Source organism: Rhinoraja longicauda, chromosome 15, assembly GCF_053455715.1.
Source record: "Rhinoraja longicauda isolate Sanriku21f chromosome 15, sRhiLon1.1, whole genome shotgun sequence".
Classification (NCBI taxonomy): domain Eukaryota; kingdom Metazoa; phylum Chordata; class Chondrichthyes; order Rajiformes; family Arhynchobatidae; genus Rhinoraja; species Rhinoraja longicauda.
Genome location: NC_135967.1, coordinates 45,164,715 through 45,180,921, shown reverse-complemented (window position 1 = coordinate 45,180,921; position 16,207 = coordinate 45,164,715). Strand labels below are relative to the sequence as shown.

The window sequence follows — 16,207 nt, the reverse complement described above, 5'->3', positions numbered from 1 at the left end:
CTTTGGTTCCTGCACGCAGTAACCTGAGAATAGAGCCATAGAGTGATACAGCGTGGAAGCAGGCCCTTCGGCCCAACTTGCCCAACCTGTCCCAACATGTCTACACTTGTCCCACCTGCCTGCGTTTGGCCCATATCTCTCTAAACCTGTCCTATCCATGTACCTGTCCAAATGATTCGTAAATGATAGTCCCTGCCCCAACTACCTCCTCTGGCACCTCGTACCGCTTGTTTTATGCTGACATGAAGTGTGAATCTTCCAGGGATATATCAAGGATGTTGCCAGGACTCGAGAGCCTGAGCTGTAGGGAGAGGTTGAGCAGGCTATGACCTTATTTTGTGGAGCGCAGGAAGATGAAGGGTGATGGAACAGAGGTGTATAAAATCATTAGGGGAATAGATTGGGTGAATGCACAGAATCTTTTACCCAGGGTAGGGGGATCATGAACCAGAGCACATCGGTTTAAGGAGGTCATAAGTGATAGGAGCAGAATTAGTCCATTCAGCCCATCAAGTCTATTCCGCCATTCAATCATGGCTGATGTACAGTACCAGTGCCGTCAGACACTCATCATATGTTAACCCATTCATTCCTGGGATCGTTCTCGTAAAACTCCTCTGGACCCTCTTCAGGGCCAGCACATCCTTCCTTAGATATGGGGCCCAAAATCCTTGCTCACAGTACCACAAATGCAGCCTGACCAGCGCATTACGGAGCCTCGGCAATGATTCCCTGTTTTTGTATTCTCGCCTTCTTGAAATAAATGCCAGCAAATTGTTTCCAGTCTGCAACAACCTGAGAACAGAGTCGTAGAGTGATACAACGTGGAATTTAGAAGATTGAGGGGGGATCTTATAGAAAGGTACAAAATCCTTAAGGGGTTGGACAGGCTAGATGCAGGAAGATTGTTCCCGATGTTGGGGAAGTCCAGAACAAGGGGTCACAGTTTAAGGATAAGGGGGAAGTCATTTAGGACCGAGATGAGAAAGTTTTTTTTCACACAGAGAGTGGTGAATCTGTGGAATTCTCTGCCACAGAAGGTAGTTGAGGCCAGTTCATTGGCTATATTTAAGAGGGAGTTCGATGTGGCCCTTGTGGCTAAAGGGATCAGGGGGTATGGAGAGAAGGCAGGTATGGGATACTGAGTTGGATGATCAGCCATGATCATATTGAATGGCGGTGCAGGCTCGAAGGGCCGAATGGCCTACTCCTGCACCTATTTTCTATGTTTCTATGGAAACAGGCCCTTCGGCCCGACGTGGCCACACCGACTAACATGCCCCATCTGCACTAGTTGGGGATAGGTGGGGGACAGATTTAATAGGGACCTGGTGGGCAACCTTTTCACACCAAGGGTGGTGGTTGTATGGAACGAGCTGCCAGAGGAGATAGTTGAGGCGGGTAGTATAACAACCTTTAAAAGACATTGGGTACATACATGAAAAGGAAAGGTTTAGAGGGATTTGGGTCAAATGCGGGCAGGTGAGACTAATGTAGAGGGGGCATCTGGGTTGGCGTGAGCAAGTTGGGACGAAGGGCCTGTTTCCGTACTGTATGACTACACGTTCGTCTTGTAGGGATATTGCCCAAGTTTAGTGCCGACCAAAGATTTGTGTCCGCTACACATTCTCAGAACCACCCACCCTGGTGGTCTCTTCGACAAGCCTCCCTGTTTGTATATTTTCAAAACCTGGATCAAACTATCTACTTATTGTTCATTTCGTTCAGTCACTTTGTGATGGGTAACTGACCAATTTGCCGGTCATGTATCAAAGTGTCTTGTGTGACAAAAGTCAGCTCATCCCAAATTTTAAATGTTTTTACTTGATCCATTTGTCAACAGCTTTGTCGGCTGGAGATGCCCTCATTTAGTCCTTGTACAAGTGCTTGCTCACGTGACGTTTGAGTGTTCACCTGCTCAATGTACGTTCCACCCCCAAACTTGTCCATCATGAATTCTCTGTCTAATCTTGCCAATACGCTGATCGATGGGTAGCTGCAAAAAGCAAAATCTTATCGAAACGTATGATTATTAAGGAGTTGAACACGTTAGAGGCAGGAAACATGTTCCCAATGTTGGGGGAGTCCAGAACCAGGGGCCACAGTTTAAGAATAAGGGGTAGGCCATTTAGAACTGAGATGAGGAAAAACTTTTTCAGTCAGAGAGTTATCGATCTGTAGAATTCTCTGCCTCAGAAGGCAGTGGAGGCCAATTCTCTGAATGCATTCAAGAGAGAGCTGGATAGAGCTCTTAAGGATAGCGGAGTTAGGGGGTATGGGGAGAAGGCAGGAACGGGGTACTGATTGAGAATGATCAGCCATGATCACATTGAATGGCGGTGCTGGCTCGAATGGCCTCCTCCTGCACCTATTGTCTATTGTCTAAAAAGCTGGGGTGACTCAGTGGGATAGGCAGCATCTCAGGAGAGAAGGAATGGGTGATGTTTCGGGTCGAGACCCTGAGTCTGAAGAAAGGTCTCGACCCGAAACGTCACCCATTCCTTCTCTCCAGAGATGTTGCCTGTCCCGCTGAGTTACTCCAGCTTTCTGTGTCTATCTTTGGTTTAAACCACCATCTGCAGTTCCTTCCTGCACTGATCAATGGGAACACTCTAGGGATTATTGGATAAACACCAGGTTTCTTGAATAAGATTTGATGCCAAGCAACACTTAAGGTTTTAGACAAAATGGTCAAAGGAGGTTTTAAAGAGTTTTAACATGTGATGAGCGTCTGATGGCACTGGGCCTGTACTCGTTGGAGTTTAGAAGGATGAGGAGGGACCTCATTGAAAAGTACAGAATGGTGAAAGGCTTGGATAGAGTGGATGTGGAGAGGATGTTTCCACTAGTGGGAGAGTCTAGGACCAGAGGGCACAGCCTCAGAATTAAAGGACGTTCCTTTAGGAAGGAGATGAGGAGGAATTTCTTCAGTCAGAGGGTGGTGAATCTGTGGAATTCTTTGCCACAGAAGGCTGTGGAGGCCAAGTCAGTGGATATATTTAAGGCAGAGATAGGAAGATGTGCTGAGGACAGGGATATGAGGTTGGGACCCTTTTTCGGACATTGTAGTTGGGGGGAGAAGGCTGGAAGAGAAGTGGCAGTGGGACAAAGCCTGGCAAGTGATAGGTGGATACAGGTGAAGGGGGGGGGGGGGGGGGGTGGCAGATGTTTGGACAAAGGCCAGAGATGAAAAGACAAAGAGCGTGAGATAAGGACAAAAGAGGCGTGAAATGTGAAGCCAGATGAGGGAATGTAGGTGGAAGGGGAAGGGGAAAGATATTCAGCAACTTGTGTGGTGTGGGAATAATTAAACAGTAGCTCTTGCGGGCTTATATTTCAGTTTGTTTTTTTGTAACTCTTTGTAAATCTGAAACTAAAATCAAAACCATGTGCTTCAATGAAGTCTCATGACTATGAGGCTGCCTCAAGCCACTTCTCGTTAGAATAGAGAATGCTCTGTGTTTTCAATGAACTAAACTTTAAACAGGAGTTTAAAAGTTACATTACTCAAAGCTTGGAGCCAACATTAAATTCTTTCTCCATATTGTACACGGCATGTACTAAAATACCTGAACTATCACACAGGTGGCGCAGTGGTAGAGCTGCTGCCTCACAGCGCCAGAGACCCGAGTTCGTTCATGACCTTGGGTGCTGCCTGTGTGGAGTTTGCACGGACTCCCTTGGGTTAGGGTGGATGTGGAGAGGATGTTTCCACTAGTGGGAAAGTCTAGGACTAGAGGTCACAGCCTCAGAATTAAGGGACGTTCTTTTAGGAAGGGGATGAGGGGGAATTTCTTTAATCAGAGGGTGGTGAATCTGTGGACTTCTTTGCCACAGACGGCTGTGGAGGCCAAGTCAGTGGATATATTTAAGGCAGAGATAGATAGATTCTTGATTAGTACGAGTGTCAAAGGTTATGCAGAGAAGGCAGGAGAATGGGGTTGGGCGGGAGAGATAGATCAGCCATGATTGAATGGCGGAGTAGACTTGATGGGCCGAATGGCCTAATTCTACTCCTATTCCTTACGACCTCCTGGTGACCGCGTGGGTTTCTTCTGGGCGCACGGTTTCCTCCCACATCTCAGAGACTTTGTGGACATCTCAGAGACATCTCAGAGGGTTCGTGGGTCAATTGACCTTCTGTAAATTGCCCCTAGTGTGTAGGGGGCGGATGTGAAAGTGGGACAATAAAGAACGGGTGGTCGATGGTTGGCGTGGACACGGCGGGTAGAAGGGCCTGTTTCCATGCTGTATCTCCAAACTAAACTAAACAGTATGCTGTCAAAAATTGCAGCAGGATCTTGGTCGGTTGGTCAGTTGGGCTGAGGACTGGTTGATGGAATTTAATACAGAGAAATGTGAGGTGTTGCATTTTGGGACGACTAACATGGGCAGCACCTACACCGTGTACGGTAGGGGCTCTGGGGAGTGTGAGGGAGCAGAGGGATCTAGGAGTGCAGGTACATAGTTCATTGAAAGTGCCGTCACAGATAGGTAGGGTGGTCAAGAAAGGCTCTTGGCCACGAGTCAGAGCATTGAGAAGTTGGGAAGTCATGTTGCAGCTGTATAAGACATTGGTGAGGACACATTTAGAGTATTGTGCTCAGGTCAGGGCACCTTGTCACAGGAGAGAGTGCAGAGAAGGTTTACAAAGATATTGCCAGCACCTGAGCTACAGGGAGAAGTTGAGCAGGGTGGGACTTTATTCCTCGGAACGCAGGCGGATGAGGGGTGATCTTATAGGGGTGTATTAAATCATGAGAGGAATAGATCGGGTAGACGCACAGAGTCTCTTGCCCAGAGCAGGGGAATCGAGAACCAGATGACAAAGGTTAAAGGTGAGGGGGGGAAATGATTTAATAAGAATCTGAGGGGTGATCTTTTCTCACACTGAGTGGTGGGTGTATGGAACGAGCTGCCAGAGGAGGTAGTTGAGGCAGGTACGGTTGCCACGTTTATAAAACATTTACCCTGCTAGATGGATAGGACAGGTTTAGAGGGTTATGGGCCAAACGCAGGCAGGTGGGACTAGTGTGGATGGGACATGTTGGTCGGTGCAGGCAAGCTGGGCTGAAGGGCCTGTTTCCACGCTGCATGACTCTGTGCAGTATGCTATCACCACGATACTAAAACCACAGTTCAGTCGATGAAATCATCTAAAGTGAGTGTCTGAGATGAAATCAGATTTCCGAGCAGCCTGACTGATAAAAGTTTGAGGCAGCGGAAAGTCAAAATTCTAAAGCCGTGCAATCTTGTGTCCTTTGTTAATACATCAGTATCCAAGCTTATGATTGGCAATAATAACCTCTGCTTGTGAATATTGATCGTCTCGGGGGGCGGCACGGTGGCGCAGCGGTAGAGTTGCTGCCTTACAGCGAATGCAGCGCCGGAGACTCAGGTTCGATCCTGACTACGGGCGCCGTCTGTACGGAGTTTGTACGTTCTCCCCGTGACCTGCGTGGGTTTTCTCCGAGATCTTCGGTTTCCTCCCACACTCCAAAGACGTACAAGTATGTAGGTTAATTGACTGGGTAAATGTAAATTGTCCCTAGTGTGTGTAGGATAGTGTTAATGTGTGCGGGGATCGCTGGGCGGCGCGGACTCGGTGGGCCGAAGGGCCTGTTTCCGCGCTGTATCTCTAAATCTAAAAATCTAAAAATCTAAAAAAATCTAAGTCTCGGAGCTCGAATCTCAGTGAATAAGTAAACGAAGAAGGCGATTCCGAGATTTTGTGTAAAACATCTATTTTACAAAGGAAGGCATTGAATTAGGCAAGATTGAGGACATATAATGAGATGGACTTGGACCAAGCTTCTGTGTCTTGTTCCCGAAAACGCACCAGTTTTTAGGAGTGGACTCTATGGGCCGAATGGCCGAATTCTGCTCCTATAACGAGTGAACATAATTCTCATTGCGATTTTGAAAGTCAGATCGATCATTCGAGATAATAAGGATGTTTGTAGCACGCGCTGTGTGGTTTTAAACACAAATGCCAATTCTCGTATAAATCTACATTTGCAATTTATTTTTAACCTTTACAGATAAACCAGCTGATGGCTACCTAGCAGGAAATGCTCTGGTGAGTATGAACCTGGGCAAAAGGTGAACAAACGTATCTATTCTCTCAAAAAAACCCTGGAAAGTGGCGAATTCCACCTTTATGCTGTCTTTGGTCTGAAGAAGGGTCTCGACCCGAAACGTCATCTATCCATGTTCTCCAGATCTGCTGCCTGACCCGCTGAGTTATTCCAGCATTCTATGTCCTTTTGTGTATTAACCAGCATCTGTGACCTTTAGACTGATTGGAGGAGGGGAGGGGGGGGGGGGGGGGGGAGGAGAAGGGAAAAGGGGGAAAAGGAAAACTTGCTTCCAATTTACCCCCCCTCCCCAAAATAATCTGAAGAAGGGTCCCAGCCCGAAACGTCACCTGTCCGTGTTCTCCAGAGATGCTGCCTGACCCGCTGAGTTATTCCAGCATTTAGTGTCCTTTTGTGTATTAAGCAGCATCTGTAACCTTCTTTACACTGATTGAAGGAGGGGGGGGGGGGGGGGGGAGGAGAAGGAAAACTTGATTCCAGTTTCCCCCCTCCACCCAAAATAATCCGAAGAAGGGTCCAAGCCCGAAACGTCACCTGTCCAAGTTCTCCTGAGATGCTGCCTGAACCGCTGAGTTACTCCAGAACATTCTGTCCTTTATGAGGATGTTGCTTGGACTCAAGAGGGCAGAACTGCATCAAAGGTTTCAACAGGTTAAGACATTCTTTCTCTGAGCACAGGGTGCTGTGGGATGCTCTTATAATGGCGGATAAAATCATGAGGGAAATAGATCGAGTGAATGCACAGAGTTTTCTAACCAGGGGTAGGGGAATCAAAAATAGAGGACATAAGTTTAAGATGAGGGGGGAGGGGGAGGGGGGGCAACATTTAATAGGAACCTGAGCAGCATGTTTTTCACTTGGGAGGGTGGTGGGTGTGTGGGGAACGAGCTGCCGGAGGAGGTAGTTAATGGAAGGTACTGTAACAACATTTCAAAGACAGCCGCTGGAAATCAAAGATGCTGGAAATCTAAAATATAAACAGAAGAGTGCTGGAAATACTCAGCGGGTCAGACAGCAACTGTGGGAAGAGAAACAGAATTAATAGTGAAGAGTTGGTAGTTATTGGCACCGAATAGTGAAAGGCTTGGCTAGAGTGGATGTGGAGAGGATGTTTCCACTAGTGGGAGAGTCTAGGACCAGAGGTCACAGCCTCAGAATTAAAGAATGTTCCTTCAGGAAGATGAGGAGGAATTTCTTTAGTCAGAGGGTGTTGAATCTGTGGAATTCCTTGCCACAAAAGGCTGTGGAGGCCAAGTCAATGGATATTTTTAAGAGATAGATAGATTCTTGATTAGTGCGGGTTTGTAGGTTAATCTGCCTGTAAATTGTCCCTCGTGTGCAGGGTAAAGCTAGTATCAGGTGATCGATGGTCGCTGTAGAATCAGTGGGCTGAAGGGCCTGTTCCCACTCTGTATCTCTAAACTAAACTACTGGCATAACATTTAAGAGACATTTAGACATGTACACGGATAGGATAGGTGTAGCGAGTTGTGGGCTAAGCACGGGCAGGTGGGACGTGTAAACAGGGACCGTTGGTCGGTGTGGGCAAGTTGGGATGGTGGGGCCTGTTTCCATGCTGTGTGACTCTATGACTCCAGTGCGTTAGAGATGGTTTTGAAGGGCCTGTTTCCACACTGTATGACTCCAGTGCGTTGGAGATGGTGTTGAAGGGCCTGTTTCCACGCTGTATGGCTCCAGTGCGTTGGAGATGGTGTTGAAGGGCCTGTTTCCACGCTGTTTTGCTCTGTGGCTCCAGTGTGTTAGAGATGGTATTGAAGGGCCTGTTTCCACGCTGTTTGGCTCCAGTGCGTTGGAGATGGCGTAGAAGGGCCTGTTTCCACGCTGTTTTGCTCTGTGGCTCCAGTGTGTTAGAGATGGTATTGAAGGCCTGTTTCCACACTGTGTGGCTCCAGTGTGTTAGAGATGGTATTGAAGGGCCTGTTTCTATGCTGTATGGCTCCAGTGTGTTAGAGATGGAGTTGAAGGGCCTGTTTCTACGCTGTATGACTCCAGTGCGTTGGAGATGGCGTTGAAGGGCCTGTTTCCACACTGTTTTGCTCTGTGGCTCCAGTGTGTTAGAGATGGCGTTGAAGGGCCTGTTTCCACACTGTGTGGCTCCAGTGCGTTAGAGATGGCGTTGAAGGGCCTGTTTCCACACTGTGTGGCTCCAGTGCGTTAGAGATGGCGTTGAAGGGCCTGTTTCCACACTGTGTGGCTCCAGTGTGTTAGAGATGGTATTGAAGGCCTGTTTCCACGCTGTATGGCTCCTGTGTGTTAGAGATCATGTTGAAGGCCTGTTTCCATGCTGTGTGGCTCCAGTGCATTGGAGATGGTGTTGAAGGGCCTGTTTCCACGCTGTATGGCTCCAGTGCGTTGGAGATGGCGTTGAAGGGCCTGTTTCCACGCTGTATGGCTCCAGTGTGTTAGAGATCATGTTGAAGGCCTGTTTCCACGCTGCATGGCTCCAGTGCATTGGAGATGGCGTTGAAGGGCCTGTTTCCACGCTGTATGGCTCTGTGGCCCTACGACTGACTTTGGAGCAGAGCTGTAATGCCCGTTCTGTTTATTGCAGAACACAAAGATTGCGTCGGAGCCGCCAGTGGTACCGCCAGTGTCTGAGGACGATGATGAAGAGGAGGACAACGTGCCCCCGCCTGTGATTGCTCCTCGGCCCGAACACACAAAGTCAGTGAGTACAGATCCGCCCTGAGCATCAGTGCTCCTGTACCCGTGGGTCAGGAGCGGCACGGTGGCGCGGCGGTAGAATCGCTGCCTCACAGCGCCGGAGACCCGGGTTCCATCCTGACCACGGGTCCTGTCTGTATGGAGTTTGTACCTTCTCCCTGTGGCCTCATGGGTTCTCTCCGGGTGCTCCGGTTTCCTCCCGCACTCCAAAGACGTACAGCTTTACAGGTCAATTGGCTTCGGTAAAAATTGTAAATAGTCCCCAGTGTTTAGGATAACGTAAGTGCGCGGGGATCGCTGGGCGGCGCCGATCCGGTGGGCCGAAGAGCCTGTTTCAATGGTGTATCTCCAAACTAAACTAAAAGGAATGAGTCTGAAGAAGCATCTTGACCCAAAATGTCGCCTATTCCTTCTCTCCAGAGATGCTGCCTGACCCGCTGAGTTATTCCGGCTTTTTATGTCTATCTTCGATTTAAACCAGCATCTGCAGTTCCTCCCTCCATTAACTAAAGGAGTGTTTAACTGGCATGTGTATCCTCATCGGAACAGTGTCATTCTTACTCGCACCAGCAAGTAAACCTGTTGACAGGCCTGTGAACACTAAGTGGAATTGATAGTCACGAAGGCTGGAATATAAACGTCGGCATGTGATGCGGAGGCCTTTATAAGGCGCTGGTCAGTCTGCATTTGGAGTATTTGGAGCCCCTTATCTGAGGAAGGATGTGCTGGCTCTGGAGAGGGTCCAGAGGAGGTTTACGAGAATGATCCCAGGAACGAGTGGGTTAACATATGATGAGCGTCTGACGGCACTGGGCCTGTGCTCGCTGGAGTTTAGAAGGATGCGGGGGGAACCTCATGATTTCTTGATCAGCACAGGTGTCAGAGGTTATGGGGAGATGGCAGGAGAATGGGGTTAGGAGGGAGAGATGGATCAGCCATGATTGAATGGCGGAGTAGGCTCGATGGGCCGAATGGCCTAATTCTACTCCTATTCCTTATGACCTGATGGTCTCATTGAAACGTACCGAATAGTGAAAGGCCTGGATAGAGTGGGTGTGGAGAGGATGTTTCCACTAGTGGGAGAGTCTAGGACCAGAGGGCACAGCCTCAGAATAAATGGTCGTACCTTGAGAATGGATATGAGAGTGAATTTCTTTAGTCAGAGGGTGGTGAATCTGTGGAATTCATTGCCACAGACGGCTGTGGAGGCCAAGTCAATGGGTATTTTTAAAGCGGAGATTGACAAATTCTTGATCAGTGCGGGTGTCAGGGGTTATGGGGAGAAGGCAGGAGAATGGGGTTGAGAGGGAAAGATAGATCAGCCATGACTGAATGGCGGAGTGGGCTTGCTGGGCCACATGGCCTGATTCTTCTACTATAACGTATGAACTTATAGACACCCTATACACCGATAATATATGACATAGAACAGTGTAGCTCAGAAGCAGGCCATTCAGCCCACATTGTCTATGCCGAACATGATACCACGTTATATATTATGGGTGTATCGAGATGTCTATAAGTTCGTAAGGGAACGGGGTACTGATTGAGAATGATCAGCCATGATCACATTGAATGGCGGTGCTGGCTCGTAGGGCCGAATGGCCTCCTTCTGCGTCTATTGTCTATTGTCTATTGTAAGTTATAGGACAGGAATTTGGCCAACTCTCGTCTGCCTCCATACCATCCACACTTTCCGTTCCCTGGAAAGCCACGAATGTTGGAGTGGCTCGCCAGGTCAGGTCGATGGGCCGAAGGGCCTAATTCTGCTGCTGGAACGAACGTACGAGCGTCTGGTTCTGACCCCCCCGATCCTGTCGCCCTCTCCAGATATTTACCCGGTCGGTGATCGAGCCCAGTATTCCCATGCCGCCCGTCAAGGACGTGACGACATCGCCGGTCACAACGCCGCCCGAGAACGTGAGCGGCCTGAACAGCCAGCTCTGCAGGAACACCGACAAGCAGAGGAAGAAGTCCAAGATGACGGATGATGAAATCCTCGAAAAATTAAGTACGTATTTTAAAAGTAAACCCTGTTGACTCAAAAGGTGCAGAAGTGTGAAAACGCACACCTCCAGATTCAGGGGCAGTTTCTTCCCGGCTGTTATCAGGCAACTGAACCATCCTACCACAACCAGAGAGCAGTGCTGAACTACCAACTACCTCATTGGTGACCTCCTTGATCGGACTTTACTGGCACTACCTTGCACAAAGACTGGAGCGACTAGGATTGTATACACTGGAATTTAGAAGGATGAGAGGGGATCTTATCGAAACATATAAGATTATTAAGGGGTTGGACACATTAGAGGCAGGAAACATGTCCCCAATGTTGGGGGAGTCCAGAACCAGGGGCCACAGTTTAAGAATAACGGGTAGGCCATTTAGAACTGAGATGAGGAAAACCTTTTTCAGTCAGAGAGTTGTGAATCTGTGGAATTCTCTGCCTCAGAAGGCAGTGGAGGCCAGTTCTCTGAATGCATTCAAGAGAGAGCTGGATAGAGCCCTTAAGGATAGCGGAGTCAGTGGGTACGGGGAGAAGGCAGGAACGGGGTACTGATTGAGAATGATCAGCCTTGATCACATTGAATGGTGGTGCTGGCTCGAAGGGCCGAATGGCCTACTCCTGCACCTATTGTCTATAAACGTTATTCCCTTAACTGTAAACGGCTCGATTGTAATCATATATTATCTTTCCGCTGACTGGATAGCACGCAACAAAAGCTTTTCACTGTACCTCGGTACACGTGACACTAGACTGGACTAAACTAAACTAAACACGTTGCAGATTTTTAAAATTTCAACAACGGTAGAGTTGCTGCCTTACACCGGCAAAGACCCGGGTTTGATCCTCACCACGGGTGCCGTCTGTACGGAGTTTGTACGTTCTCCCCCGAGACCCGCGTGGGTTTTCTCCGGGTGTTCCGGTTTCCTCCCACACTCCAAAGACGCGCAGGTTCGTAGGCTTCGGGAAAATAGCAAATTGTCCCTAGTGTGCAGGATAGCGCTAGCATACGGGGCAATCACTGGCCAGCGTGGACTCGGTGGGCCGAAGGGCCTGTTTCCGCGTTGTATCTCTAAAGTCTAACGACGGGAGAGTGATATCGCACTGTTAGCTGACGTACAAATCCCCACAAATGAAGATGTTTTACAATATCATGATTCCAGTTTCATTCATATTTTATGTGATCTTTTCTTTCAGGAAGCATAGTAACTGTGGGCGACCCCAAAAAGAAGTACACAAGGTTCGAAAAGATCGGTCAAGGGTAAGTTTGCCAAGACTCCCTTTTAACAAATAAGAAATGTTCACTCTTTCAGTTGAAGGATGTACAGTTTTCTGACTGCTATGTAGTTTCGTTCGGTACCTCGGTACCGAATGACAAATAAAGCTCTGTTATACTGTTATACTGTTATACTTTCCGATGTTGAGCCCACACTGTACAAAGCTGCCCTGAGCTGCCCGAATAGTGAAAGGCCTGGATAGAGTGAATGTAGAGGGGAAGTTTCCAATAGTGGGAGAGTTTTAGACCACAGGCCACAGCCTCAGATTAAGAGGAGATACGAGGAGAATACCAGGAGGTGAGGGGAATTTCTTCAGCCAGAGGGTGATGAATCTGTGGAATTCTTTGCCACAGAAGGCTGTGGAGGCCAAGTCAGTGGGTATTTTTAAAGCGGAGATTGACAGATTCTTGATTAGTATGTACGTATCTTTGGAAAGGAGATGAGGAGGAATTTCTTTAGTCAGAGGGTGATGAATCTGAAGAATTCAAGAGTCAAGAGTGTATTATTGCCATGTGTCCCAGATAGAAGAAAGAAATTCTTACTTGCTGCAGCACAACAGAATGTGTAAACAAGAGTTCATTGCCACAGACGGCTGTGGAGGCCAAGTCAATGGATATTTTTAAGGCACAGATAGATCCTTGATCAGTACAGGTGTCAGGGGTTATGAGGAGAATGGGGTTGAGAGGGAGGGATAGATCAGCCATGATTGAATGGTGGAGTCGACTTGATGGGCCGAATGGCCTGACTCTGCTCCTAGAACCTATGGGCAAGAACAATGGGCTAAATGACATAGAAACATAGAAACATAGAAACGTAGAAAATAGGTGCAGGAGTAGGCCATTCGACCCTTCGAGCCTGCACCGCCATTCAATATGATCATGGCTGATCGTCCAACTCAGTATCCCGTACCTGCTTTCTCTCCATACCCCCTGATCCCTTTAGCCACAAGGGCCACATCTAACTCCCTCTTAAATATAGCCAATGAACTGGCCTCAACTCCCTTCTGTGGCAGAGAATTCCACAGATTCTCCACTCTCTGTGTGAAAAAAAACTTTCTCATCTCGGTCCTAAAAGACTTCCCCCTTATCCTTAAACTGTGTCCCCTTGTTCTGGACTTCCCAAACATCGGGAACAATCTTCCTGCATCTAGCCTGTCCAACCCCTTAAGGATTTTGTAAGTTTCTATAAGATCCCCCCTCAATCTTCTAAATTCCAGCGAGTACAAGCCGAGTCCATCCAGTCTTTCTTCATATGAAAGTCCTGCCATCCCATGAATCAATCTGGTGAGCCTTCTCTGTACTCCCTCTCTGGCAAGAATGTCTTTCCTCAGATTAGGAGACCAAAACTGTACACAATACTCCAGGTGTGGTCTCACCAATGACAAGTGAGTTCTGGTGGGGGAAATGCAGAAAGATCATAGTGGTGAGAAAATGTCCTCTGCTGAAGGGTCTGGGCACATTGCGGGGAATCGGGAGTTCTAAAGTCCACCTGGGACTGCAAGTAGTGATGGACCATAAGATCTAAAACACGGTACACCTCCCCCCCTTACAGGTACAGTTTGTGGAGTAATTTGTCATCCATCACATATGTCACATGCGGGATAGATTTACGAGGATGTTGCCAGGACCCGAGGGCCTGAGCTACAGGGAGAGGCTGAGCAGGCCTGAAGGGTGATCTCAAAGAGGTGTACAAGTTAACGAGGGGATTCTTTAGGCTGACCGCACAGTCATTTCCTAGGGTAGAGGAATCAAGAACATAGGTTTAAGGTAAGAGGGGAAAGATTTAATAGTAACCTGTGGGGCAGCCTCTTCGCACAGAGGGTTGGTGAGAGGAGATCTTATCGAAACGTATAAGATTATTAAGGGGTTGGACACGTTAGAGGCAGGAAACATGTTCCCAATGTTGGGGGAGTCCAGAACCAGGGGCCACAGTTTAAGAATAAGGGGTAGGCCATTTAGAACTGAGATCAAGAAAAACTTTTTCAGTCAGAGAGTTGTAAATCTGTGGAATTCTCTGCCTCAGAAGGCAGTGGAGGCCAATTCTCGGAATGCATTCAAGAGAGAGCTAGATAGAGCTCTTAAGGATAGCGGAGTCAGGGGGTATGGGGAGAAGGCAGGAACGGGGTACTGATTGAGAATGATCAGCCATGATCACATTGAATGGCAGTGCTGGCTCAACGGGCCGAATGGCCTCCTCCTGCACCTATTGTCTATTAAAAGTGGGACTAGGGTAGATGGGACATTGGTACTACAACACCATTTAAAAGACATTTGAACAGTTACATGGGTAACAGATATGGGCCAAATGCGGGCAAATGGGACTAGTGTGGGTGGGACATCTTGGTCAGCATGGGCAGGCAGGGCCTATTTCTGTGTTGTCTGATTCTATGAGACTCTAACTCCCCAAATGAAGAGGGGGACACAACTTGTTGTAGAAACAAAGAGTTGTAGGTGCTGGCTACGGAGGGAGTTGAGACAGATACTATAAACAGCATTTAAGGGACATTTAGAAACATAGAAATAGAAAAACAGGCGCAGGAGGAGGCCATTCGGCCCTTTGAGCCAGCACCACCATTCAATGTGATCGTGGCTGATCATCTAAAAATCAGTACCCCGTTCCTGTTTTTCCCCATATCCCGGCCTTGGTTTGGATGGATACGTGGACAAGGAAGGTTCAGTGGGATACGGGCCAAGTGTGGGACGGTGGGACCAGTAGGGATGGTCGGCATGGGGAAGTTGGGCCGAAGGGCCTGTTCCGTGCTGTAAGGCCCTGACTCCATTAAAAGTATTTACACGTCAGTAACATATGAAGGTTATCTGCCATTTGCTGGAGTCCTTCAGTGAGCATGAAAATCACTGTGAAGGCAGGACTCGTTGCAGGTGACACTTGAGTAGCACTTCCTAATGGAATGCTGACTGCGGGTGCTGTCTGAACGGAGTTTGTACGTTCCCCCCGTGACCTGCCTGGGTCTTCTCCGAGATCTTCCGGTTTCCTCCCACACAACATAGATGTACAAAGGTTTGTAAGGTTAATTGACTTGGTATGAATGTAACATTGTTCCCGTTGCGTGTCGGGCAGTGTTGACGTGCGGGGATCACTGGTTGATGCGGACTCGGTGGGCCGAAAGGCCTGTTTCCGCGCTGTATCTCTACACTAAACTAAACCTAATGGAAATTGAAACTTCATTCGGCAGAGAGCACAGATATCCTGCAGTTCAATTTTCTACAGTGCCCTGAACTACAAGCCCTTCCATATGGCTTCAACTCACAATGTATTGAAGGTCTGAATTTAGCTACAAAGCCTTAAAGAATTAAGGTCATTTGGGGAGAGGGACCCCAGGGGTAACTTTTTCCGCTGAGTGGTTCCTGTCTGGAATAAGCTGCCAGAGAAAGATGTAGAAGCCGACGCAATTATGATTTTTAAAAGACATGATGGAGATAGAATCGTATCGAAACGTATACGATTATTAAGGGGTTGGACACGTTAGAGGCAGGAAACATGTTGGGGGAGTCCAGAACAAGGGGCCACAGTTTAAGAATAAGGGGTAGGCCATTTAGAACTGAGATGAGGAAAAACTTTTTCAGTCAGAGAGTTGTGAATCTGTGGAATTCTCTGCCTCAGAAGGCAGTGGGGGCCAATTCTCGGAATGCATTCAAGAGAGAGCTGGATAGAGCTCTTAAGGATAGCGGAGTCAGGGGGTATGGGGAGAAGGCAGGAACGGGGTACTGATTGAGAATGATCAGCCATGATCACATTGAATGGCGGTGCTGGCTCGAAGGGCTGAATGGCCTCCTCCTGCACCTATTGTCTATTGTCTATTGTCTATTGAACCCAGCACAGGAACAGACCCTTCGGCCTACCTTGTTTGTGCCGAGCATGATGCTAAGTCAAACTGAACTCGTCTGTCTGCACATGATCCATATCCCGCTATTCCCTGCACTTCCATATACCTATCTAACAGCCTCTGAAACGCTACTATAGACAATAGGTGCAGGAGGAGGCCATTCGGCCCTTCGAGCAGATCATGGCTACTGTATCATCTGCCTCCACCACCTGAGATAGTTCATGTCATAGGAGCAGAATCAGGCCATCCTTTCCCTCTTAACCCCATTCTCCTGCCATCTCCCCATAACCCCTGATAC

At 48.2% G+C, this 16,207-nt stretch overlaps 1 protein-coding gene across 6 annotated transcripts in view; it reads left to right on the top strand.

The window, feature by feature from the left end:
- Positions 1 to 16,207, top strand: part of LOC144600438 (serine/threonine-protein kinase PAK 3) — a 164,701-nt gene that overhangs the window by 126,739 nt on the left and 21,755 nt on the right. For all 6 annotated transcript variants that reach the window (XM_078412035.1, XM_078412038.1, XM_078412036.1 and 3 more), the window contains 4 exons: positions 6,042 to 6,079; positions 8,671 to 8,787; positions 10,614 to 10,794; positions 11,986 to 12,049. In XM_078412035.1, the coding sequence (XP_078268161.1) occupies positions 6,042 to 6,079; positions 8,671 to 8,787; positions 10,614 to 10,794; positions 11,986 to 12,049 (400 nt within the window). The remainder of the gene's footprint in view (positions 1 to 6,041; positions 6,080 to 8,670; positions 8,788 to 10,613; positions 10,795 to 11,985; positions 12,050 to 16,207) is intronic.